The sequence below is a fragment of the Orycteropus afer genome, unplaced genomic scaffold (assembly GCF_000298275.1).
Source record: "Orycteropus afer afer isolate SDZICR_OR568_19922 unplaced genomic scaffold, OryAfe1.0 scaffold00057, whole genome shotgun sequence".
NCBI classification, from domain to species: Eukaryota; Metazoa; Chordata; class Mammalia; order Tubulidentata; family Orycteropodidae; genus Orycteropus; species Orycteropus afer.
The window spans coordinates 8,418,700-8,445,759 of NW_006921644.1; the positions used below are offsets into that span (position 1 = coordinate 8,418,700).

At 49.8% G+C, this 27,060-nt stretch overlaps 1 protein-coding gene across 1 annotated transcript in view; it reads right to left on the minus strand.

Annotated features, from left to right (window-relative positions):
* Positions 1-26,291, minus strand: part of MBTPS1 (membrane bound transcription factor peptidase, site 1) — a 42,121-nt gene extending 15,830 nt beyond the window's left edge. The window contains exons 1-13 of the mRNA XM_007939134.2: positions 26,141-26,291; positions 25,202-25,459; positions 22,379-22,582; positions 20,901-21,011; positions 20,494-20,603; positions 18,499-18,615; positions 17,386-17,453; positions 14,871-14,973; positions 11,403-11,554; positions 8,904-9,065; positions 5,079-5,223; positions 1,723-1,911; positions 1,071-1,243 (exon numbers count right to left, since the gene is read on the minus strand). Coding sequence (XP_007937325.1) covers positions 1,071-1,243; positions 1,723-1,911; positions 5,079-5,223; positions 8,904-9,065; positions 11,403-11,554; positions 14,871-14,973; positions 17,386-17,453; positions 18,499-18,615; positions 20,494-20,603; positions 20,901-21,011; positions 22,379-22,582; positions 25,202-25,459; positions 26,141-26,291 — 1,943 coding nt within the window. The remainder of the gene's footprint in view (positions 1-1,070; positions 1,244-1,722; positions 1,912-5,078; positions 5,224-8,903; positions 9,066-11,402; positions 11,555-14,870; positions 14,974-17,385; positions 17,454-18,498; positions 18,616-20,493; positions 20,604-20,900; positions 21,012-22,378; positions 22,583-25,201; positions 25,460-26,140) is intronic.
* Between the last annotated feature and the right edge of the window lie 769 nt (positions 26,292-27,060).

Genomic DNA, 27,060 nt, shown 5'->3' on the forward strand with positions numbered 1-27,060 from the left:
AGAGACTGTGCATGGCATGTGCATGCAGAAGAAAAATCAACAGGAAAAGGCCGTTGCAGAGAGGACTGGCCAGTGCACTGGCACACAGCTGCAGTGGACAGGGGGTCTGCAAATTGGTGGTCGCCGCCTGCCTCTGGCAGCCGAGCTCAGCCCACAGCACGAGAACACAGAGGCTAGCGCCCGTGCAGACATGACACGGCCACACACAGCAACCTGCACCGCACTCCCATGGGCCACCTCTCCCTTTGTGCACGCTCGTCTTCCCGCACTTGCTATGGAAGCCAGCTAGCACCCAACTGCCCGAGCACCACCACCCCAATCCTAACCGGGACCTCCAGAGCTGGTCGCCTCCACAACGCCAAGCCATGCACTCTCTCTAGGCTCACGACTGCTGCCCCGGCTTTACCAACCTCACACACTACCTGCCTCTCAACGAGCCTTCTTCCATCCGCCTTGTAGAGAAGGCAGCTTAAAGGGCAAACATGACCAAGCAGAAACCTTTCAATACCACACTAATCACACCAAGGAGTTCTGCCACGAGAAGAAGTCTGAAGAGGCACACTGAAGAGTCTGAAGCCGAGCATGGAATCACGTATGTCTTAAAAAGATTAGCACGGTGGCTCGGAGGGTGACAGCACTGAGACTGGGAGGAGGCTGCTGGTGCCACACAGGTGAGTGATGACAATGGTTTGGAAAAGGACAGGGTGGAGGAGATGGTGAGACACGGTGGGATCCAGCATGTACTTCTAAGGTGTAACAGCAGGATTTGCTGACTGACTCCATGGGAGCAGTAAGGGAGAGAGCAGTGGAGAGGACCTCGAGGTTTCTGATCACACAGTCAGTCAATTACAATTGGGAGGGATCCTTCAAGGGAGACGCATAAAGCACCCAAAGAGCATGAGAACCCACAAAGTCGGGGTCATGGCTTTCAGGCTCAAGAGGCTGACCCCCAGGCAGAAGCAGCAAGCCCCAGGCCCACAGGGGACAGCCACAGGGGCGACAAGCATGCGTGGGGCGTGGCCCCACAGGGGACAGCCACAGGGCAATGAGCACGCGTGGGCGTGGCTTACCAGTCCAGAGGGTCGTTCTTCATCCTTAAGTTGTCCCTGGGGAAATAGCCGGGCGGGTAGCGCAGGTTATGGTACTGGTCCCAGAGAACCCGCTTGCTTCGAGGCGGTGTGGGGATGACCTTCACCTTGATGGGGAGCTTCACTGTGGAAGTCTGCTCGGTACCATGTTGTGACTGGAAAAAAATCAAGGAAACCTGAAAATGCCCCTCGGTACAGAAGCAGCTGTCAGGTCTTCTGGTTTTCAGAGTCCTCTCTGTTTGTCAATTTAATCCAAAGGCTTTGCCCACAAGCATTTCCAATGCTGACAAAGGCATGAAGACACAGATTCCAGCAGCACCATTACTCCCATGCCGACTCTTTGCTAAGTGTCGAGGCTCACAGGGTAAGGCACTTTGCTCATAAAGCCTCCGGGCCTACAGAAGATTAGCCCTCCCCCATTTCCTTTCACACAACACAAACTTGGGCGCTGTCCTCATGAACTTGAAACCCGGCATGAAGCCATCACATCTGTTGTGGCTCACCAACAGAGCAGGAGGCAGGACTCCTCCCTCCCTGGGCGGGTTCCTTGAGATCCAGTGCCTCAGAGACCCTGCCCGTCAGCCTGCTCTTTCCTGCCTGGCAGGCGACACGGGAGGAAGAGGTATGCACTTACTTCCATCTCTGCTGGGGAGGCCACGGTAATCATCACATGACCTTGGGCAATGCCTTCCCAGGAAGCCGCTTTCTTGGTGACAGAAATAGAGATGGCCAGGTAGCCCGACCACGGCCACAGTACTGAGGAGTAGGAGAAAGCGACCTCGATGTTGTCTCCGTTCTGGGGCAGGTAGGGCTGCCAGTCAGGCTGCGGGGAGAGTAAGCAGAGGCTGATGGGACATGCTCAGGGAGGAAGGCCTGGAGCCACAGGCATCGCCACGACGCCTCACCTTCCTAACTCAATGGAAATCTGTACACAGACGCTCAGTGCCCTATGACAAGCCCGAGTCACCTCTGGGAGATGATCCGCTAGAAAGCTGGCAAACCACCATTTCTGAGCCTCGGATTTTCTGGAGATTTCCTCAATTCAAGAAAGAAGTATTTAGAAGGGGAGGGTGGACGGACAAGCAGCTGAAAAAGCATTTCTACCTGATTTAAGAACCTGAGACTTGAACCTAGAGCCCAACTAGCTATATATACGCTCAGAAAATTATATCAAGTGAAAGGGACAAAGTGCCCCATGTCACTTTAGTTTTGAGTATTTCACTGTATGTAATTTATACTTCAATAAACTACGTTCAAAAATAATAAAAAAGAAAGGAAGGGGTAAAACGACATGGATGACAACGTCCCGTCAAATTCTGAAGCTGGAGATCTGGCAGGGAGAGGTTTGTGGGGAAGCCGAGAAGGGCTGCTCGGCTGGAGAGCCAGCTGCCGGCACAGCCTCACCCACGTCCCAGGAAAGCAGAAAGGCAGCAAGAGAGGCTGCCCGTCGGCAGACGCAGACACAAGCTCCTGGGATGAGCAGCCCACCAGGCCAGACCCCAGCGTCAGCGCTACACTGCTCAAGGGAGTCAGGATGTTAAAAAGAACAAAATTCTGAAAAGGAAAAAAGGACATCTATAGGACGGAGCATCACAAACCATGAGAAAAGAGGAACTTTGAGTAAACGTTTCTGGGACCACTAGTTAGCAACTGAGGCAAAGCGTAGCTTGTGTCCATCTCTTAACCACATGTCAAAGTAACCCCAAACAGAGAGAAGAGTTCACAAGTAGAGAACAGAACTGAGGTGTGATCCATCCCTGGAGGAGTAAGATTCTCATCTTCTAAACAGCCGAACAGACCAAAAGATAAGCAATGCAACTGTACAAAAATGTCAACTTTTACAAAACTAAAAAAAAGCAGTTAAAGCACAAGAACGACTACTTAAGAGAAAGGAGAACCCTAACCTGGAAGAAGACTCTGCATAAAACCCAACAAAAGGTGATCTGAAGATCCTGTTCAGATAGATGGAGAAAACCTGAGTCTAGTAGGAAAATGGGCCAAAAAGATAACCCACACACACACGAGGAAATATCATTAGTAAACCACCTGGAATGACACCCGCCTCACAAGAAAAAACCAAAGAAATGCAAAATGAACAGGGAACCTATCTTATGCCTGCTATGTTTAACGTTATACAATGAACCACAACGCAATCCATGGATGAATGTAAAGAAAATGTGGAATGTACATACAGTGGAACATTTGTCACTGCCACTGAGTCCATTCTGACCCACAGCGCCCCTAGAGGACAGAGTGGAACTGCCCCACAGGGTCTCCAAGGCTGTCAATCTTCACAGAAGCAAAGCCCAAACCACACCCACTGCCGTGGAGTCCATTCTGACCCACAGTGCCCCTAGAGGACAGAGTGGAACTGCCCCATGGGGTCCCCAGGGCTGTCAGTCTTCAGGGAAGCAAAGCCCAAATCACACCCGCTGCCGTGGAGTTGAATCAGATCCACAGCGCCCCTAGAGGACAGGGTGGAACCGTCCACAGGGTTTCCAAGGCTATCAGTCTTTATGGAAGCCAACTGCCTCATCCTTCTCCCAAGGGTCGGCTGGTGGATTTGAACTGCGACCTGTAGGTTGGCAGCTAAGGGTTTCACCACTGTGCCCCCAGGGCCCACTGGGCAGGTACGTGGTAGTGTGTAAACAGGCCCAGGTGTGTGAGCACAGCACTGCTGTGCCGCTGAGTCGATTCTGACTCACAGCAACCATGTGTGACAGAGCAGAAATGCCACGTAGAGTTTCCTAGGCTGTCATCTAAACCACTGTGCCACCGGGAACTATTCAAATCTTGGTAATGACAAGGACTGAGGTATGACATATGACACAATGTGGGTGGAAGTGATGGGCCAAGTGAGGGCAGCCAGACACAAAGGCTGCACATTCTAGGACTCATCTCCAGGCAAGGTCCAGTGGAGACTAAGCGCCACAGACAGAGGGGAGTGGGGACTGCCAGGGCCTGGGGCAGACAGGGGCGGTCCCAGCCCAGGTTCTCTGTGGGGAAAGGAGAAACCCTGAGGTGGGAAGGGGCGATGGTGTCCAGCTATGTGAGTATACCTGAAGCCCATAAGCTGTGCGCTTTACCAGGGGGAATTCTATAGCATGTAAATTATAATTCAACTGGGCTGGGGGGGGACGCATCACCAGCACGGCGGCAACTGTCACTGATGTCACCCTCCTGGAAAACAACCTGGCAGCCAGGACCAAGAGCCACAACAACACTCACACCTCGCAGTTGCAGGCCAGGGACTTGCTGCTGAGGAAATTACCCAGAAGAAAACCAAAGTGTACACACAGGGACACTGAGTGAGAGACTGCAATACCCACAAGCTAAAACCAGCGCACTGCTCAAGCACAAGAAACAGCCAATACACGCGGACTCCCTCTGGCGTGCTGAGTTACATTTAAAACAGACACAGTAGAGAGAAGGGAAAAAGGAACCTGACTCTGCCAGGTGAGCAAAGATGGCCAACCACACATGTCACAGAAGGGCTAGAAAAGAGCGTTTTCAAAACAGCCATTTCAGTACGCTGGGGCTGGAAGGGACTTTTCCATTTTTGTTTTTTCCTTTATTGTTATGGTAACACTTATGAGTAAACATGAAGGGAAACATTACAAACATGGAACCTAAACACACACCCTGTCTTCTACACACTACAGCCTTTAATGATAGGTGGGAGAGCATAAAGACAGAAAATGAAATATAAGGAGTTAATTCAGAAGCAAACTCAAGATGCCAAAGTAAAAAACCAGCAAACTGGTTTCATTTATTCCTCCTCTAACTTACTCTGAAAAAGACTGCAGGTAAACACAGCAGATTCCCAACACCCCCACATCCCACAGTGGAGACGAGACCGTGGTACTTGTTTTAACTCGAGAAGAAGCAACCACGGCATGAAGCAGCTGGCGTGGCGTCCGCATTCACCCAGCCATCAGACTACATCAAAGAGCCCAGGTCGGAGGGCCCCGGGCCAGAGAGAGGCTTCACCTTATCGATAATTCTTCCCGTGACTCCCATGCCGTTGAGGATGGTGACGTTCACGATTGTGGGCATCCCTCCGTAGTAGATGGGCTGTGAGCAGTAGGGCCACATGTAGGGACACTCGGTCAGATCTATGTAGCTGGGGCTCAAACTGAAACCAAGAAAGTGACAGCACAGAGGCCGAATTAGAGATGACAGCAAAGTACAACTGCGGTGCAGGAAACACCTGGCACAGCCGAGCAGGGCTGTAGAAGAGCCTGCTTGCAGGGCTGCCCTTGGCTGGCATCCGAGAACTTGGCTTTGGGATATGCCCTGTGCTGCACAGGCCCCGGTGCCAGCCTGCCTGGACTGTGTATACACACAGTGCATGTATAGGAACACCTCAACCATGCTGGGAGCCTGCAACATTGGGGTGTAGCAGAGTCTGAGGCCAGCCCCTGGTGGAAACCTCACTGAGGGCTCTGAGCCTCATGCGGACTCTCCTGGGCAGAGATACTGCACATATGTGGATGTGTGTCACTCTGTGACCCCTCCAGCAGGCAGGAAAGAGCAAGCACAGGAAGCCGGAAGACACACCTCCAACAGCAAGGGAACGTGGGGCACCGGGCTCACCCCTGCAGCACTGTCAAAAGCACTGGAAGCAACATAAAGGCCGGCGCACAAGCAAGGGATGGACAAACAAGGGCACCTCGTGCAGCTGTAAAGGATGAAGCTGTCCAGGGGCTGGCATGAGTGACCTCCAGATACCACGAAGTGACCAAAGCCGAGTGCAGCGGGGCAGCTACAGCAAGAGAGAAGGGGAGGGAAAGCACACACTCCTGCACGCCTGTGCAGAGACATCGACCCAGAACTGCAGGGGCACGTAAGCACAGAGTGGGAAAACCAGGGGACCACGAGTGGGGACACAAAGGACGACAAGAGTGACAGTTCTCTGGGTAGCCTTTCTGTGCGTTCTTGCCTTGTTGTGGTGGTTGTTGGGTGCCATCAACTCAATTCTGACTCATAGCAACCTTGTAGGACAGAAGACATCTGTCAAATATGGTTTCCAGCCTACACTCTTCATGGGAACAGTTTGCCAGGTCTTTTCTTCTGCAGAGCTGCTGGTGAGTTCAAACTGCAAACCTTTTGGTTAGCAGCTAAGTGCTTAACCACTGTGCCACCAGAGTTCCTTAGTTCTGTCATTAGAACCATGGTAATAGTTCACACACCAAATAAAAAGGTGACATCAACTGAGATGTGAGGGATCCACAGAGGACGAGACCCCGACAAGGGAGCCCAACTGCACTATGATGAAATTACACATCACACTGACGGGTGTGAGGGGAGCTGCTCTAATCGTGGCCAGCAGCACCACTACGTTCTGTGAGGCTGAAGATAAAAAGACTGCACACTCGATCCCCACGCTGCTCCAAGATAACGACCGATCGCAGCAGAGGGTGAGCACCAGGGGGAGGGGATGAGACAGGCCCATCCCTGCAGGACAATGGACCCCTCCAACAGGCAACATGGATGAAGGCTCCCCACTGGCCGCCATCTGAGACTACCTTTCTACCCAAACTGCCTTCCCTCCTCTTTTCTCATAGATGTAAGACCTGCAGCACAGCTCTGGGACACTTCCTGTCTGTTTCACTCCCTTCCCATGTCCTTCATGGTTTTCAGCCACAGAAATCTCTCAGGTGGCTTAGCCCATGTTTCAGGTGACTCCTTTTTTTTTTGCAAGGAAGACTGAATAAATATATGTACTTCCTTTTAATTGTGATTTGGGTTAAAGTTTACAGAGCAAATTCACTTTCCATACAGCAGCTCACATACACTTTGTCTCATGACATTGACTGCAATTTCCCACAATGCAACAGCTCCCGTACCACTTCCTTCCCATAGTTACCTCTTCTCTGTGTCCATCCTTCCAAGCACTCCTGCCTCCTGAGCTGTCTCCCTGTGCATACACAGCCCTTCTATTCTCCCATGATTGTTCTCTCCAAGGAGTGTAGCTACCTAATTTAAATGTTCAGCTCATATGTCTGTCTTTTGATGGGCTGGAAGCCACGGGAGTGGGTTCAATTCCAGACCTGAAGGACAGCTAGGGGCCACAGTCTTGGGTTCCATCAGGCTCTATCAGACCAGCAAATCTGGTTCTTCTTCTTCTTCTTTTTTTTTTTTTTAATGATTTTGAGTTTTGTTCCACATTGTTCTCTCACTCTATCCAGGATCTCCTACAAAGACCCCCCCCTTCAAGTGGTTACAGTTGTAACCAGGCACCATCTAGTTCTTCTGGTCTCAAAGTCGTTTAAGGATGTAATCACATGGTGTACCAGTGGCTTGGACTAACTGTTTCCATAATCTTTGCTTTTTTTCATTCTTCTTTGCTCTGGATGAGGAAACAGCCTCGTTGCATCTAGATGGCCGCTTACAAGCTTTTAAGATCCCAGTCTGGTGACTCGTTTTTGGAGGACCTCAGCTACCACACCCCTTAACTAAAGGATCAAGAGTAACATCCCCAGGAACAAGTCAAAGAAAAACAGAGGAGCTGTCCTTAGTTGGAGAAGACCAAGGAGACATGACAATTAAATGCAACACAGGATCCTGGAGTGGGTCCTGGGCCAGAAAAAGGACATTTAGTGGGACACTGAGAGGAACATGGGTAAGGTCTGTAGACCAGTTACTAGGACAGCATCAATGTTAATTTCCAGGCTTTGACCCCTGTACTGTGGTTTGTGGGATGTGAACGTTAGGGGACGTAGGTGAAGGACATATGGGTCCTCAGGTACTATTTTTACAACTTTCTTCTAACTCTAAAATCATTTAAAAATTAAAAGTATATATAAAAAAAAAAACCTTGCCAAAAATATGCAACAAAGCCAATTATCAGAAGACATTAGATAAATCCAAATTTAGGGACATTCTACAAAATACCCGTTCACCACTCCTCAAAGACATCAGTAATGAATGACAACAAAAGACAGTGGAATTAATCATGCCACACCATGGGTGAACCTAGGAAACAGGCATGCTGGGCAGGGTAAGTCACTGGCAAAAGAACAAATGCTTGAGTATCTTGAAATTAGCAAATATATAAACACCAAAGATGATCAGCGGTTGGGGGTGGGGAGTTCTGCCGAGGGGGCGCTGAGTTAATGTTCACAGTGGTGAGATCATGTGGAAAGGATATCAACAAAGGCCGACAACCTGAAGACCATAATCAGTGTCCCAGGTCTGTATGCGTGGACACTGCGGAATCAGTGAAGGCTTTATCGGGTGTATTCTCACTGCAACTTAACCAGAAATACAACAGACTGTCCCAAACTGGGGGCAACAACGACACAACAACCAAACACAGCACAGGGCCTGGCTCCCGGACAACAGGACCTGAGTGGGAACTGGAGAATGACCCAAGCCTGGAGACTATGAATCCCAGCACAAAGGCGACGTCAATACCTTGGTTTCAACAGTCACCCCATGGTTAGCTAAGGTTCTAAAATGTGTGCATTAGGGGAAGCTGGTGAAGGTACATGAAAACCTTCTACACTGTCTGAAAAATTCCTGAAAGTCTGAAATCGTTTCTAAGGAAAACATTTAAAGCAAAACTAAAGAAAGTCATTACTCATCACCCGTTACATCAAACCCTAAAGGGCCTCAGTAGGTCAAAGGAGTTACTCGCTGTGGTGGCCGGGCCCTCACGGCAGCAGGACCAGCAGAGCTGAGCTCACGAGCGCCCCAGTGTGGTGGGAGCAGGGGGCGAGCTCACAGGCGATCCAACACTGCGGGATCAGCTGGGCTTCGTTTGGGGCCGATTCTCCGTGCGCAGGGCCTGTTGAGGACGAAGCGACTGACCTTGCCTGGGGCTTGTAGCTGTTGAGGATCTGGTAGGCTCTCAGCAGGTCAAGCTTGCCATGGCCTTGCTCGAACATATTGACACCAGGGAGCCTCCGGGCAGACGCTATGAGGGCCTGCTTCACACTGGCAGGGTTCACCAGCTCACGTTTCTGGACGGTGCTGGGGGAAAAAGCCACAGACATGCTCATTTCTAGCAGAAGAACTGACACCAGACCGTTCCCAACCCTGCAGGGAGCAAGCAGGTGACCTTGGCTCTTGTCTCGTATGGGACGGGAGCACCTGTGGTGGTCAACGCTAGGGAGAACGAGCACTCACTCACTGCTGGATGTGCCTGATACTGACCACGCGCATGGCTCTCGGAATGGCGACTGACCAAGACAGTGCCTGTTTATGCTAGGCTTGCCATGAACACATTTGTTTCCAGTTAGTGAAGCGACCACACAGGTTGCAAGGGAAGTCTGTGGGCCAAACGACAAGCTGGACAACCCTGGCCAGGAGAAGGCAAGGCGGAGAGATGGAGCCTCCAGAGGGAACTGCAGACCAGTGGCCAAGACCCCTCCCTCCAAGGCTAACTCTGCCTTCTCATTTCCAAACCTGGAGGCCTCCCCCTGGTGGATGAAGCCTACATGACAGCGGGGACCGAGTCACCTTCAGAGTTCTGTCATTAGGAGCAAATTGGACACCCACACACAGCTCTAGCAGGGAACACTGGGGTACTATCTACTGTGCGAAGGCACCAGCAGGGAAACGGCCACCTGTCTGTGTGGGTAGCGAATGCAACGCAATAAATCTACAGGACAAATACAAGTAAGCTTTAGCCCTCAATGCAAAAAAAAAAAAAAAATCCACCAGGCCAAAAAGGAAAACTTCCTCCTCCAAGTTCCTATACCAGGATGGCATGGTCTGGGAGTTTGGGGAGGTTTTCCAGCAGGTCTAGACGGGTGCTGACATACAGAGAAGTGAGAGGAGGTAAGTGGGGTGGATTCTTAATGCAGGAAAACGAGAACGTGTCAAAGGTCAGTTCCCGGTCAACAGTCTCCCCCTCTCCCACTTGTGAGGCAGGCAAAGGTCAGGTTCTTCTCCCTAACAGAGCCTGCAGTGCTGGGTGCCACGGACGTGCTGCTGCCTGCATCTCTAGAGCTGTGTGTCAAGGCTCAGAAGCTGCTGTGGACAGAGCACCAAGGAGAGCCAGAGTGCTCCTTGATACTGGAAACCCTGTACTCGGGGGAGCCCACGGCAGCGACCAACACCGCATCCTCATCTGCCCATTCCCTGGACGGCACAGAGCAGATGGGCCAAACGGGGACACCTGACACCTCAGGCCCTGCCAACAGTCATGGCAGTGAGAACTGGACCAGGGTTCTGTTTCCTTACCTAACTAGAGGCGACAGAACCCTGGCTGTCATCTCTGCAGCTGGCCAACATGAAAGTAAAAGTAAGCAGGGGCCTCCAAGCCCACAGTCCCCTCCCACCGCCTTTCACTTCCCGTCACACGGAGTGAGGACAACGGGAGAGGAGAACAAGGCTTCCCAACAAGCCTGTTTAGTCTCCCAAGGATCCTCTGGCCGATGCTGACATTTTCAAGAACATGGCCTTCCTTGAAGGAAGGAAGTAGCTGTCGATCTTTATCAAGGACTGCGACTGAGAAAGGAATTCCAGCCACCAGAATCACAAACTCCTGGCTTCTCAGCAAAATTGTAAATCTAAAGAACACCCAATGCCATTTGCCCTTTCCAATTTTGAAATTAGCCTGAAATACATAGAGGCATGGATCATCTTGACACGACAGCTCAAGTACAGCCTAAGACAGGAGCAGAGTAACTGCCGGCCCCAAAGTCAGCACTTCAGAACTGTCTGACCGTTGCACACAGCCATCAGACTGCAAGTCAGACAGTGTGTGTTTCCCTTCCAGTTCCACTGAGTCTGAGAACGTGGGAGACTCTTCTAGTTTCATTAGCTGCAAGAGGAACTGCCAATCACCGAGTGCTATTCCAAACGTGTCTGGGCTTCAATGAGGCAAAGCCTGAACTGGTGACGTGGAGAAACTCATCTGTCCCGAAGAAGTGTGACTGTCAGTCCACCAATGGACTGCGGGTCTGCTCAGCTAACATGGCAAATTAAAAGGTGAGTTCTCGAGGACGTGGAGGGAATAGACAGGAACAGCCTCAGCCTCTGTTCTCTTCCTGACAGGTATGTTTGCCTGGACAGAAGAAGTGAAGCTCTAGGCCACGAGCCATGTGAAGAACAGAAAAACAGAAAACACCGACACTCATACCACGTGCACTGCTTTACACCGCAGCCTATGAAGTCTACTGACGTGCATCTCATCTCACTCTCCCACCACTCTCTTTGAAAGACTGACTGACTCCCAACTCCTGCAGAACACAGTGATGCAACACGCCGTAGCCCACAGACCTGGTGGCGGCAGAAGCGAGACTCAGCCGCCGAGCTCCAGCTCTGGGCCCTGTATCCTGACCCTCGATGAGCAGCACTCACCTGACCAGCAAGGTCACAGCACCCGCGACCACTGGAGAAGCTACGCTGGTCCCCGAGAGGGCCCGGCAGCCCCCTTTCACGCCGGAACCCCTCACTCCAGCACCGTAGGTGACGATATCAGGCTTCACACGACCGTAACCACCGGGTAGTTCCTGTGAACAAAAGCAGCTTGCTTTCAATCACATCATCCACCGGCACCTAGGTGCGTGTGATGACGGGAGAACGAGAGAAGTACAGTGTAGCCTTCAAGAGGTTCTGGATTTTGTCTGAAATTCACTGTCATACAGAAAACAAACAAATGATAATATAGAAAAAGAAATCATTTAAATGTGTTTTATAATAACCAGTGTAACCGCAAGGCCATAAATCAATCAGAAAGTATTTTCAATTTGTTAACATGCATGTCTAGAAACTGGAAGCCAAATTATCTTCAGATAAATGAGAAAAAAGAACTCTGTAGAAAAATTAGAAAACTTCAAAAACTTTAAAAATCAGGAAAAAAAAATGCTTCTTTACAGGAAAAAGAACATGATGTAACCGGCTATTTCCAATCATCCTAAAAGGAGAAGTAAGAGTGTACTTAGGAGGAGGATTACGACAACCACACGAGTGACCTGGGATAAGGTGTTAACTGTGCTCACTAGGCCTCCTGGAATCAGGACAGAACACGAATTACAATGGGCTCTTCCGTTCTATCAGAAAAAGGGAGTATCCACTTTGAAGGGAAAACCCTTTCCAGGAGCCAAAGGTGAAAGACTCTTGAGACCACAGTTGTGGGAGACAGGGAAAGAGGATTCAAGGCGTTTCTCAAATGCCTCTGAAGACAAGCCTCCGTGAAGGCCAAGGGCAAGACAGCCATCACGCCACGGGAGGACAACCATCAGGGAGCCGGAGTGCACACACAACGTGCCCCCAGGACTGACTTCTTCAAAGACCAGGTTGCCAGACTACGACAGGCCCCAAACAGGCATCTCAAGGAGGTGGCTCCTGACCGAGCGCATGAGCAGCGGACCCTGGCGAGGCTGACTGAGAGGACCACCTCTGCGTAAGGACACAGCCTGCGGTGCTCTCAGGAAGAGACTGACCTGAGGCTCAGTACATGTCAAGTCACAGCATGCCAGAGACAACCTGACCCCGGGGACCAGTGTCACCCTTGGCCACCTCCAATGACATAGTCCCCGAGTGCTGCCCCAGAGTGCTTGGTTTTGTTTGAATCAAGCCTTTGGTGATGGGGAGAGGATGCTGAATTAGTGGGAAATCACACTCCAAGTAGCCGACTAATCTGATGATATTGCTTCAGTTCCACATAGCTCCTTACAAGGATTTCCACCCGAGCAGAGCTGACGCAAAGCCGCTTTGACTAGCCTCTTGCTCCGCGAAGCCAACCTCAACCACAAGATTCTAGAACAGCAAGATCACCTCACCAGCACAGAGGACTGCTTAGCTGCCTGTGAACCAGGACAAGTGGGCACGAATCCAATTCGCCTCCACAGGCAGCTCTTTAACAAAGATGTATGCACACCCCTGTGCACTGCGCACTACTCACAACAGCAAAAAGATGGGAACCACCTAAGTGCCCGTCAGTGGATGAAAGCATAAACAAACTATGATTCATATACAAACGGGACACTACACATCTCTGAAAAATAACCATTATCTGCAAAACACCTCGTAACATGGATGAACCTGGAGAATATTATACTGAGTGAAATTATCAATCACAAAAGGGCAATTACTGTGAGATCACTACTGTAAAAAGTCAACAAAAGGTTTATACAAGAAAGAATCATTCTTTGAAGGTTACCAGGGGTGAGAGGGGAAAGGAGGGTAAATCACTAAGTAGAGGGCAGACACACATGAACTTGGACGAAGGGAAAGGCAGCACAAAATGACCCAGGCAAGGGAAGACCGCGGAGAGCACAAGAGTTAGCAGCAACAATGGTCCATACTGTTACATACACAATCCTGAGTAAGGACAGGAACCCAAGAATGGATACACAGGCAGACACGCAAGCTGAGAAGGGAAGGGACTACACCCTCAACTACCTACAGGTTTAACAGATGATTTCCACGTACGTATCCAGGACTACAATAGCGCATATGGGGGGCAGAGTTATGAAAACGTCTTAGCCATAACCAAATACCTTGAGGGAATGAGGCTTTGGGCCTGGGGGCTCAGGACCACAGTCTCAGGGGACATCAGGGTCCATTGGCATCACATATTCCACAAAGACAATGGTCTACACCCTACTTTGAAGAGTAGTAGCTGTGGACTTAAAAACCTTTGAGTGGCCATCTGAAATGCAACTACTCGTCGGTCCTCATGTGGAGCAAAGAAGAGCGAAGAAAATCAAAGATGCAAGGAAACAATGAGTCTGCTACGGGAGCCGCCAAGGGAAACGCTAACGCCAAGCAGGATGGTGAAAAAGGAAGGACCTTTACTGGAGCTGGCACAGACTCAGTGGATTCATGTCCAAACACTGAGCCCTGAACAAGGCCAAATGGAACTTTCATGGGTTCTTACTTCCAGGGTGTTCGGGGTAAAGGGTGATTGGTTAGCTGCAAAGAGAGCACCTGCAGCTCGCAATTTTTTACAGAAGTTAAATGTGCTCAAGAGGAAAAGAGGAGGGGAGTAGGGCAGAGGAATTTTCCACTCTCTATACATGGTTTTTCAAGCTGGCCCAAGCAAGATGTCTCTGGCCTCACAAGTTGTTTCACTGCTCAACAGAACTTCCCTACTTAGGTTGGGAAAAGGTTGTAATTCACTGTTACTGTTTCCTTCATTTCTCTCCCTTGCCTCAAGTCCCAAGGACTAATGGGCCAAAAGGACCTTAGCCATGATCCTAAGACCAGAAGAACTAGATGGTGCTCGGCAACCAATGCTGACAGCTCTGAAAGCAATCACAAGGTCCCAAACAGAATGGGAGACAAATGTGGCACAAAACTCAAAATTATACAAAAGACCAGGCTTACTGGTCTGATAGAGATTGGGCAAATCCCCCAGGACTGTGGTCCTTATACACCCGTCAGGCCTGGAACTGAACTCACCCCTGTGGCTCACCTTTCACCCAGCCAAGAGACAGGCCTATGAGGTGAACAGTACCTCTAGGGTGGTACTCACTCCTCAGAACAATCAACTACAGGAGATCAGAAGGGCAGCATCTGCCCAGGGATTAAACTCAGAAGGCAGGATGCGGTGGGAGGAGGGAGTTGTTTAGAAACAAGTTGAAAAGAAGTGGAACTGGGAGGCCCCACTGATTACCAACACAGGCCTCACAGGCTCCAGACCCGGCAGTGAGACAGGGAAACACTGCAGGGTGCAGTTCTCTCATCCTCCCGGCTGGGCAACCAGCAGCCCCAGCTGTTAGGTCTATGAACGTGAGGGTCGGCCTGCTTTCTAAGCTGCTGCTTGCTTTGGGCCTTACCAATACCCCACAGGGCACACGCGGCTGACGAATACCAGCTTACCCAGGTCGTCATTCCCCTGGAGGAAAAGCGGGCGATGTTATCTTCAAAGTCGATGCCACCTACTCCGATCACATCCATCTGGTCGGCAGGGTTGTTCAGCGTGCTGAGGTGAGACACAAAACACAACGAGAAGTCAAGTCATGTCAAATGTGTCACTCAAATTAGGGCAAACACCCTCAGAAAAACGTGACCGTATCCGCTCCTTCTGTGACAAGCGGCCCCGGGAAGGCCTTGCTCACTGCACCTGTGCTGAGTAAACTCTTCCCTCTCACCTGGACATCCTGCTTTTCTTTCCCTCTCCTTCAACTCACCACCTCAGGATAACTGTGCTCATCACTACTCCAGGCTTCAAGGACCTCCCTTTCTCTAACTCCACAGGACTCAGCCCTGTCACCACTCATCCTCTCACGACATAACCACACAGCACATGTCAGTTGTTTCCTCTGCCTCCCCTGTGGGAAAGGCCCACAGTCACACATCTCTACCTGCCGCAGGGAGATGGGACGAGCTCTGAGTCGGGGTTCACAGCAGCACTCCACCTTCCTCACGGGAACTGCGAGGCTGACTGCTGTCCCCATGACCCAGAGCTCCTCAGAGGAGACACGGGATGCGGGATGAAAACCAGGCCGTGACCTTTAGTCCTTCAAGTGAGCTCAATGTGCAGAGGGAAATACAGTGATGCAAAGAACGACAAAACCGCTCAGCCTAAGAGGCATGCAGGGATGAAGCTACACTAAGCCCTGGGAGCGTCCAGAGCGGTCCGGTACACACCTGCCCTCCTAAGTCTTCTCTGGCACCACTTCACTACCCAAAAATGAACCTCTGGACAGGGTACCCCATCTTCTTCCAAGTGGCTTCAGAGAAATTAGCCAACTCGTGCAGCAGCTGTGGGAAAGGCTGGCAGTTCCTCCGTAAGCAAAAGAACTGCCACAGGAGCCACCAGGTCGGGTCCCAAGGACACACTCCAAAGACGCGAAGGCAGGGACTCAGACAGACACTGCTCACGCCCGTTCACGGCAGACCATCTACAACAGCCAAAAGGGGGAAGCAGCCCAAACGTCCATCAACAGATGACGCACACACAGAATGTGGTGAACCAGCCACAAAAGAAGCCGGGTTCTGACACATGCTGCAACAAGCATGGCTCTTGAACACACCACGTTCTGTGAAGCAAGACACATAAGGACAGTGTGTGAGTCCATGCCGTGAAACATCTACAACAGGAAAGGCACGGAAACAAAGTGCACAAGAGGTGACCAGGGACTGGGGGGACGGCAATGGCACTAAATCTGTTCTGGGGATAGCAAGCTCCTGGAGATGGGCAGTGGGGATGGCAGCACAAGACAGTGAATGTCATTCTTGTCACTGGCGTGTATAGTTAAAAGCAGTTAAACCGGCAAATGTTCCGTTACACATCTCCTGCCACCATTAAATGTGGAGAGATGAGTAGCAAGACCTCCAGTGCTTTTTCCTTTAGCCACTACCTTCTCAAAGCACTGGCCACCCACACACCGCCAGGGTGGCACCCACAGGACTTTTTATGGGCTGAGAGTGACACGGTAAGAACTCGAAGAACGGAGCTTAGTACACAAGTTGCTGACAGAACTTCCCCATGAAGATGACACATGAAACCACCACCTTCTCGCCCTCCCTCTCCCTGTCAACCCTATCTTTCTTCGTGTGCTTTAACCTGGAAAAACACAGGACTGTCCCACGTGACTTTCTGTACTGTGCTGGTTTTGCTGTGTTTCTATCTCTCTGCCTTATTTATCTCTTCACCCCACAGTGCCCTGGATACACAGTGGGACTCATCAACATCATGGAATCAACTTCTAATAGGTGATTTTCGGGGTAAAATCCGTAATTGGAATAAAATCTTTAGGTTTCTAAGTTAAGACTTAAAACCAAACTCACTGCCATTGAGTGAATTCCAACTTATATCAACCCTCCTTGGGTTTCTGAGACTGTATCTCTATGGAAGTAGATTGCCCAATCTTCCTTCCAAAGAGTGGCTGGTGGGTTTGAACCACCAGTCTTCTGGTTAGCAGTCAAATGCCTTAGGCACTACACAACCAGAGCTCCCAAATTACTATTTACAGGGACATTAAAAAGAAACAAAGCTGGCCTTGAGTTTGTAACTATGGAATCTGAGGTACCAGGCCATGAAGGTTCCTTATATGTGCTCCTGAGTTCTGCAGTGCAAAGCTTTATATAAATCAAAATCCAAAGTAACTGCCTTCAAGTCAAATTCCAACTCAGAAGACCCTACAGAACAAAGTGAACTGTCCCACGGGATTTCTAAGGCTGTAAATCTTTATAGGAGCAGACTGGCACATCTTTCTTCCACAGAGTGGCTGGTGGATTCAAACTGCCAACCTTTCAGTCAGCGTCTGAGTGCTTAACCACTGTGTCACCAGAGCTCCTTATGTACAGACAGATCCACAGACACAGAAATCGCTTTTCAGTTACTGCAGGAAGAAACATGCCTACAGTCATCCCTGCTGGGACTACTCACCCATAAAGAGGCCCGTCGTTGCCAATAGCAGAAACCATGATGACGTTGTTGGCTGTTAGTTCCCACACCTACAAAATGAGCACGTACGTATTTCTGAAAACATAATGCTTTTAAGCAATTAACGTACAACAAAAACCACAACTTCTAGAAAGAGACTTAAAAATAACTCAGAGGAGAGAAGAAACCAGTCTACAGGGCTAATGGCCTACACGAGCCATGGCTTCTCCACCCAGATGGTGCTTGGCTACCGCTACCAACCGTTCTGATCAGGGCCATGACAGAATGGGAGCAAAACACGGGACAGAACTCAAACCCTTAAAAAGTCCAGACTCACTGGACCAGCTGCGGCTAGAGGACTCCCTGAGATGACAGCCCTGAGACGCTCTTCAAATCCCAAACCTAACCTCATGTCTCAGGTCACCTTTGAACAGTAACAGACTGGCCCATAAAATAAAGGCTATGCTCATGAGTAGAATGCTCCATTAAAAAACCAGCTGAGAGCAAAGGTCAGCAATTACTCAAAGCAAAGATGAAGGGGGACAAGGAAACTGGAACTGGAAATGGGACCACCGGAGCCCAACCCAAGACAATGGTGATGTGCTGTGCAAAGCGTAACTCGCGTCACTCATCAGTCTGTAAAAACTGTAAAAGGGCACGCTAATTTGTGTGTCAACTCTCACCACAGACACCATAAAATATTGTTTAAAAAAATAGTAACTGGGAGGCGGGCAGGAAAGGGACTGGCCACAGTGTGAACTAGGCCATCATGAACGTGGGCAGGCGCAGGCACAGAGCAATGAGGCCTGGCACACGGGCCACGATCTGCAGACGGCACAGACGCTGGCTGGACGTTGAGGAAGCAGACGGGATCGTGTTCGTGGCGAAGAAAGGCACCAAGGGGCACACGGGCCTGCTGATAAAGGCCTGCTTCCAATGATCCTAATGCACAGGTTTATGGCAGCCAGATCCCCAAAGTTCACGTCATTAACTGTCTGTCCTCATTTGGGTGAAGAGACACCAGCGCACAAGAAACAAAGCTCTCCACTCGGGGCACGTGACACAATGGGAGTGGCCGTCCTCAGACATAGCGTCATCCGTGGTGACGTGACCCACCTTGTCAACAAAGGGGTGGTCCATGAAGTCAGGGCCGCCGATGCTGAGGTTTAACACATCGATCTTCTTCAAGATGGCATAGTTGAAGGCATCCAAGAACCACGAGGTATAGGACACCTAGTTCAGTGTAAAAGAGCCCTTCAGAGCCTCAACAAGCCCCAAAGGGCAGGAAGGTTTCAATAATGAAGGGCAAAGTAGACTCTTAAGAGCACAAAGTATTTCCCTTAATGACGGTTTTTTAATTTTCCTCGTGTTTGGTTGATTCTGGTGTTGAGCATGTACATGGCAGAACACGCCCCGACTCACCCGTTTCCACACGTACCTCCCAGTGACACTGACCACACCCTTCAAGTTGTGCAACCATCTTCATCCTCCTGTTCTGAGCCCTAGTATTTTTTTACTTGAATCCCAAGTACAAAGAATGCTCTGCAAAGTCAAATACTACAGGGACTGTCCCTGGGGAGGGAACTGGGTGCCGGTGGCCTGCCTTCTATGGACAAGGCCCAACTTTCTAACCACCTCTCTCATGAGAGGGTCTGTCCTGAGACACTCAGACGAAGCTAAACAGCCCTGATCGGTCTTAAGTATCTGCCCAGCATTCTCCATCACAGACTGAAGGGTCAAGGGCACCCATTTCTAAGAAGTTCCCTCACAGGATTATTGCCCTGATGTTCATGTCCTCCTAACGCTTTACAGACATCAAATTACTTTTTGCATCACCATTTAAGGAGCCCTGGTGGCACAGTGGTTAAGTGCTCACCTGCTAACTAAAAGCCCAGAGGTTCAAACTCAGCAGCCCCTCCACAGGAGAAAGAGGTGGCTGCCTGCTTCTGTAGGGACCACAGCATTGGAAACCTACAGGGCAGTTCTACTATGTTCTACAGGGTCACTATGAGTCAGAACCAACTGAGTTTTTTTGGAGGTTTATAACCATTTAGTTTTATTTTTTCCAAATCCCAAATTAAATGGAATAAGTCTAATGGTCAAGAATTATTTTTGAAAAAAGCTTTTAGAAATAAGTGTAATGGAAAAGAAAAACAAAACAGTAAGACCAAAAAAAAAAAGGTGTACATGTGACACTGTGCATTTGTCAAAACCCACAGGGCGGGACAACACAAACAGTGGACAATGGCTTATTTATAATTTGTTAACAACAGTATGTCAGTGTCGGTTCACCTACTATAACAAGCACGCCACACAGACAGAAAGTAAGATAAGAGGAACAGGAGAAAGAGTGTGCAGGCTGAGACGGGAACTCTCTCCATGTCCTACACAATTTCCCTGCAAACCAAACCTGCTCCAGAAACTCTATTAAAAAACAGAAAATAAGGCTACATATTTATATTTGCTTATACATGCAAAAACAAATCTAGGAGCTGGTGGTACAGGATATTACTACCACCACCCCTGGAAGGTGTGCAGAACTCAGGTATAAACAACAGGGTTGGGAGATGTGTCACTGTGCTGCCTTTTGATATTTCTCAACTGTGTCACACCTATTCACGAACTAAGATCTCTACGTAAAAATCTCTGCAAATGAAGGGGGAGGGCATAAAGCTTTGAAGGTCACAGCAGCCAACACAACCAGGTGCTGGGATACACAGGGCTATGCACAGCCTGGCCTTCAAAGCATCACAATCCCGAAGGGAAGCAAATACAAGCATACAAGCTTCTGTCCTGAAGACAGGATGAGAAAAGCGCACGAGACACAGCGGTGCAGAAGCCTGGGCAGCCCGAGGTCCGAGAAAGCCAGCCAGGGTCGCCGCACCGAGCACCTGTGCGTGGGGAGTCAAGCTCAAACTTGGGGAAGAAGCAGGTGGCGAGAAGAGGGCAGCTGCACAGAGGCACAGTGAGGAGGATGCCCCTGCGAGACCGAGCAGCAGCCCAGCAGAGAGACGTGTGCAGCTCCTAAAAGGGTGCCTGTTTCCTCAAGTTTACACCCTGTAACTTTCAGTGTCAATTCCTTACAAGCTCCACAGTGCTCAAGTCACCCACCTGGTTATTGGTGAAGACCCTGAAAATGTGAAGTTCTGCGTCGGGAGCAAAGCCCTGGCACTCCCTCATACTGGCTATCACTCCTGCCACAAAGGTGCCGTGGCCCAGCCCTGCAGGAAGACAGAGTCGTGACGCACAGCTGATAACGTATGTCTGACAGATCATCTCACCTCACAGCATCCCACTCACGTGCCCTGGATGAGGAGTCCTGTACGTCTGCTTTGTCACTCAGAGCTCAGGTCCAGCCTCGCCCACTCCCTTCCACGGTGACGGTCCCCTCCCCCAGGCATCCCCCCTTCTCTCCTCCAAGACCATTTCCAGACACCCTCCGAGACACCCTCATAGCTTGTGTGTTGGATGCCGGCTGCCACAGACATAGGGGCCCTGCTCAGCCCAGTGAGACCTACCGTCGTCAAGCGTCCGCTCGTTGGTCCAGTTGGTCCTCTCCTTCACGTTCTTGAAGTGGGGATGCTTCTCGCTCAGCCCAGTGTCAAAAACAGCCACTCTGACGCTAGCGCCTTATTCCCAGAAAACGCAAAGTTGCATTAGGGGAAATCACATTCTGGATGTCTTTCTGTAAAATGTCCTCCTCTGTGGGACACAGAGGACATGCCCCAGAGTGAGGGTGAAAAGGGCTCATGAAGCACAAACCTAAGGAACAGGGCACAACACACAGGGAAAAACGAAACCACATCTGCCCCTAACAGGGACTACGGTTTACTCAATGCCACGCCTTAACCACAACAAAGTCTGCAGAAGGGACTGCAGACAACACTGAGGAACAACCACATTCGAAGGAAAGTCACTATCCTATGCTTTTTAAGGGGTAGGTCATGGGGCCTTTCTCTCCCATTAGTGTGTGTGCGTGCGCGTACACACACACACACACAAATATGAATCTATTTCAGATACTTGCCAAAAGCCATCTGCACCAATGTGAAGTACAGTCAATCCTGTCAGATCAAGAAATTCTAGATGACAGGACACTGTCACTGTAGCAAGCTAACCAATGGGAGAGGGCGCTATCTCCCTGGTGTGAGAGCTGTGACTAAGGACCACTACCACCTCGATCAACTATGCTCTGGTAACTATCCAAACACAATGCCAACTTTTTAAAAACACACATGTAAAATCAAGGACCATTTGGTTTTGGGGGAATAGAAAGTGCTTTTCTGAGGATCGGAGGACGTCTGGTTTGTGAAGGAGTACTCGCCCTAAAGGAAAGAAAGAAACCAAAAGGACACCATCACTTTAATAAAAGTTCAGCATGCCAGGTGGGTCTAAGGCTCTCAGGCATTCTGAAGGGCAGGGGACTCAGGAAATCAAAGGAGAGGGAAGGGTCTCTTCATTAAGGAGAAACGGGCTTGTGTCTAAAAGCCCAGGTACGAACCCTGCCTCAGTTAAAACAGGAATTTGAGTCAAGGGAAGAAATCTTACTGGCCATCAGTTTAGCCCTCGTGATTGGGTCCTCGGCACTGGTTTCCGCTCTGAAACCAACGACCAGCACACCTCACAGCTCCTCAGTCAGTCTGCATCTGTGTCACCAAACTAGAGGGCTGAACGAACACACACTGAACTGCCCAATCGAGGAGAGCAGGAGCCGTCTTGTTCGGATTCTCCCTCTCTCCCTGAGCAATGAGAGCCTGTGGCCAGAGTGCCAGTCAGCTCTGGCTGTGTGTGGCGATGTGCTATCATGTTTGGGTGCATGGGTAAGCGAAGCAGGGGTGCGGACAGCAGAGAAGCAGATGGCCAGCACACTGAGAGTTAAAGACTAGGGACAGTGCCAATGCCCAGCTCCCGGAACACCAGGAGGAGGCGGGGCACAGCGCGCAGAACACACCAGGCGTTTCCCTGGACACCCAGCCACACGCTGCTCCGGGCCCACCTGTGTAGCCCATCTGCCAAAGCACGTCAGCCTGCAGGGTCTGGGCGACCTGCCGAGGAATGGCCCTCAGCAGCCGTCTGCTCGAGTGTCTGCCAGTCGCGTGCCAGAATCCAGAGCCCAGGGAGAGACTTGCCCTTCGAAGGGGACGGGATGACTGCCACTTCTGGCTCCACCTGGTGTCATTGCAGGGCACGATGGGGTCAGCTAGATCCAAAGAAGAGAAAGAACCAAAGAGGAGCAACAGTTTACACTCCCGTCACGGAAGACAATCATACTGCACACAGCAGCTTTTCACTGAACCAGGAGGAGAAAACAGTTGAAGGAAACAGGCATGAACTAGTCAATAAGGTTACAGTCTGAGGTTTCTGGGTCAGGAAAAAACTATGGTCTTTCATGACACATCTCTCTGGCCCCCATTAATAGAACCTTTTCCATTTTTATATTGCCCAGTACTTTTAGTATTTGTATTTCACCTCTCAAAAGCAGCTGTTTTAAGAACTACAAAGGGGTGTGAGGAAATTGAGGGGTGAGACAATTATTCCATACCAAAGAGGTGTGGGGAAACTGGGGGGCAAGGGAACTATTCTACACCATGACTTAGACTTTGTTGGCGGACACACAGCTGTACACTTTTGTCACAACTTGCCAAACGGAAGGTTGACTTTGACTGTGAATTAGATCTGAATAAAAAAGGGAGGCAAACAAAATACACAGAGCTTTTCCCCTGCCGTTCAAAGTGAAGCCATGTGATGCACAAAGACGCTTTCCAGTCAGCCTTAAGGAAACAGGTCTGCAATACTACGGAAGCCACTGCTAGAGCAGGCTGCTCTCAGCCTCCGGCCTTCCCAGGCTACACCCACACGGGCACAAAGAGCTGGAAAAGTACACACTTGAGTCCATCCTGTGAAGTGATTACTGACACAGTCCAACTGAAATGGTTCTGTACTAAGCTTCCCGTGTTGACTTTGTAGCTTGAGTCAACAGCACAGGACAATACTGGAGGCACTAACTGTGGAACAATGTTCAGAACAAGGGAGGGGTCAGGTCCGCTTTACCTCAAACAGACCAGGCTACACCCAGAGTTGTAAATTCCAACCCGGGCTTCACTCTTTACAAACAATTGAGGCAAAGTGGAGAGTATTCAGAGGAAACCAATTAAGATGGGGAGGAGACTGGAGACCCGTCACAAGAGTAGCTCCTGAAGAGACTGAGCTGTGACGAACACCACAGGTAAGCCACCCATTCCAACGAGACACAGCATCACAGTACTTTAACCATTGTCCTGTGGAAAACAGGTTAGCTTTGTCTTACAGCCCCAGTGGAAAAAGGCAACGGCTGGAATCCAGACAGTTCAACCCCAAATAAAGCAAAACTTTCTAACAGTAAGAGCCACAGAAATCATGCACCTGTAACATCATAGGCACTATTTCATGTTATCCACACAGGAACCCTATGAGGTAGGTAGTATCTCTGCTGTATGGAGGTGAAAATGGAAGATTCTAGAAGAGTCACTCACTGTAAGTGCACAGCTAACTTCAAGACAGACTGGGTCAACCACATGCAGAGGGGGTAGAAGAACCTTGGCCAACTGAATGATTCCTATGCTCCAACTAGACATTTCTATGTTTCCTGCTACTCTAGAGCATTTTAAGGTTTAAAAAGAAAAGAAAAGAAAAAAGCATAATGTTTACATTTTGCTAATGGTACAAAACTTGATTTCTTTTTCTCTCCCTGGTTTGTCCTGAGGTCACTGTTTTTCAAGGAAAAAGATAGCACAAAACATCCACACTTGCAGAGAAGGCTCTAAAGAAGCCAGACACCTGGATCCCACAGCTGGCCAAGAACAGGCTTGTCCCACCTGGCAAATTACTTAACTTCTCCCATTATGCTTTTTTTGGTTTCTTTAATGCACGGAAACCTCAGAGACTCTCAGGTGTACGGTAAGTGACAAGGAAAAGCAAAACGCAATTTCCTGTTCTTCCCACTGAAGGAAAGGATAGCACACTGACAAAACTAGCAAGCTGTTACCTCGTTGAGGACAAATAGGGGAAAACATGTACATGTGGGGGAATACCATGTAATAAACATGCAATTGATTATGTCAGCATAAATGCTCCCTAACAAGCCCAGGCTGTATCGAGGTAGCAAAGAGTAAGCCCTCTAGCTGGAGAGGGACCCTCAAAATCCCTCCACCCTCACACTGCACAGCTCAGGACTTACACAGACCCGGCGGATACACAGCCGGGCACAGTCATGAACCCCAGAACAGATGCTCTCCAAGAGTACCTTGTTGTGTTGTTATGTGCTGTCAAGTCGGCCCCGACTCATAGCGACCCCTCCTTGGGTTTCCGAGGCAGTATCACTACGGAAGTAGGATTGCCCAACCTTCCTTAAAGGGAGTCAAGTCGGAAACTTGTACCGACAGAGGAAAATGCCAGGAAAGCAGAAACTCCAGAGACTGCTTCCCAGAGAGCGGATGGGAGCTGCACCCTCAAGGCCTGCAGGCTTGGAGCTGAACGCAGGTAAGAAGCACTTCCAAGCCAGCCAGTGACCACCGCCAGCCTCTACTGCAAAGGCTCAGGCCACCTTTTACCAGAACAGCTAAAGCTGCATTTAAAGGAGAAACCTTGCCAAGAAACTGTTCATGATCGGTGACACGAAACAGAGGATATGGGTGCTCACTGGACTCTTTTCAACTCTACTGCCAGTTTGAAAATCTCCCAGATAAAGACCATGTGCACGTTCATCAACTCGAAAGGGAAAGGGAGTGGACGCCTACTAGTACAGGAGCGACAGCAACTCGCCCACGGTCACAATACTCACATTCCGCGTACTTAAGGGAACGAAAGACCCTGCGCTGGGGAGTGACACGCTTGATGTTTGGATGTCCTTCGAGAGTCAGCAGCCCTGCTTTCTGCTTCTCTTTTATCTGAATCACCTCGAAGTCACTCGGGTAGTCACTGCAAGGGTTGTTCCTAGGTATGACTCTCCAGTTGTCTATTTCACTGCTCTTCAGAGCACTTGAAATGAACGAATTCCGAGCTTTGGCTGTAAAGTATCCATTGAAAGCCACGATATATTCTGAAACCAATGACCACAAATAAACATAAGAACTGGCATACGTGTACTATAGCATATCTAATCTAAAACCTCACTGCTTATAAGAAAAGTTATATTCTGAAGTCAACCTCATGAAACCCAAAGTGAAGATGACCAAATCAGACTAGGTTCCATGCCTCGGAAAGCAGCTGGTGGAATCTGGACTGTGAGAAGGGCTGTGGGAATCTCCTGCTCACACTCACTGAAGGGACCACCTCACTCCAAGTCAGACACCTGGGCTATTTTTACAAAAGCAGGTGTTACGAGGCATTTGCACGTACAACAAAGGGTCCTCTGGGAGCCTTTCAAAAAGGAATTCAGAGACACAACTGCTCAGCTGCTTCAGTTTTACTGGAAAAAAAAAAAAAAAAGACACAATCCCAGAGAGGCTGGGCTGAGATTGTTTTACTCATTCATTCCAAAGCTCTCCCCTCACCAGCTCACTGGCACCTGTGTGGGGTAAGGAACTCCCAGCACCAATTCCCTGGTCTCACTTAAGTTAACTCCACAAGGAAAACAACACGCAGTAGCGTGACCATCCAGCACTGGGTCCTCACCCTGTCTGAAATCTAAGGTAGAAAGAGAATGTCCCGGGGCAGAAGCTGATGTTTAAGGTGAGTCTGGGAAAAGCAGCGGTCCTAACACCCAACGCCACATCATTACCGTACTCCACCACTGTCGACGAGAACTCCACCCGCAGAGTCAGGTGGGAGCAGCCAGCACACGGGGCCTTCTTCTCCAGCCTGTCACCCAATCGCTTCTTCCCACAGAGCAAGACCACGAGCAGAAGCAGCCAGATGTTGACAAGCTTCATGGTCACGAGTGGGGAGGGTCAGAAAATCGCATACACTCAAATCACACTGTTTGCGCTTCCTTGATTAGAAGTTCATTTTTGTTCCGGCCAAAAGCTGAAACATTGCTGATCAGCTGTCTTGCAGTCCTGTCCAACATAAATAAAAGTGAAATTTCATGGCCTTTTGTGGTCTGGCCTGAAAGAGGCTCTCATTTCTTTCTTCGCTTCTTCTCCATTTTGGGTGTCGGGCTCCTCTCACGGGGGCCAAGACTACTGAGTCCTGTCCTCCATTTGCTCTCCAGAACCGAAGGCCAACACAGGTGAGCACTGCTCTCAAGCCAATCTAAAGAAAACACAGCACACAGGCAATGAGTGGGGCGGCCACAACAGCGGTGACGCAGACACACTGACGATTCAGGCCCCACTGCTGTCACGCTGACTCCAACTCACAGCACCCCCAGGGGCGTCGGAGCAGAACTGTGCCCCACAGGGTATGCAGTGCTGGTTTTCCAAAGCTACAGCTTTCTTCCAAGGGGCCTCTGGGTAAACTTGAACTTCCAGCCTTCTGGTTAGCAGCTGAGTACATTAACCATCTGTACCAGAACTTAGGGAAGAGGGTCAAACAGCTACCCAGTTACAAAACAACTGCCTGTGTAGCCATGAAATAGCTTATTATTTCATTTGTCTTTTTTTATACCTCATCCCTTTCAGGGAAAAGAAAAGAAGTTTTAAAGCAGCTTCAAAAATGAAAAAGAGGATAAAATAAATGAGGAAAACAGAGAACACTAAG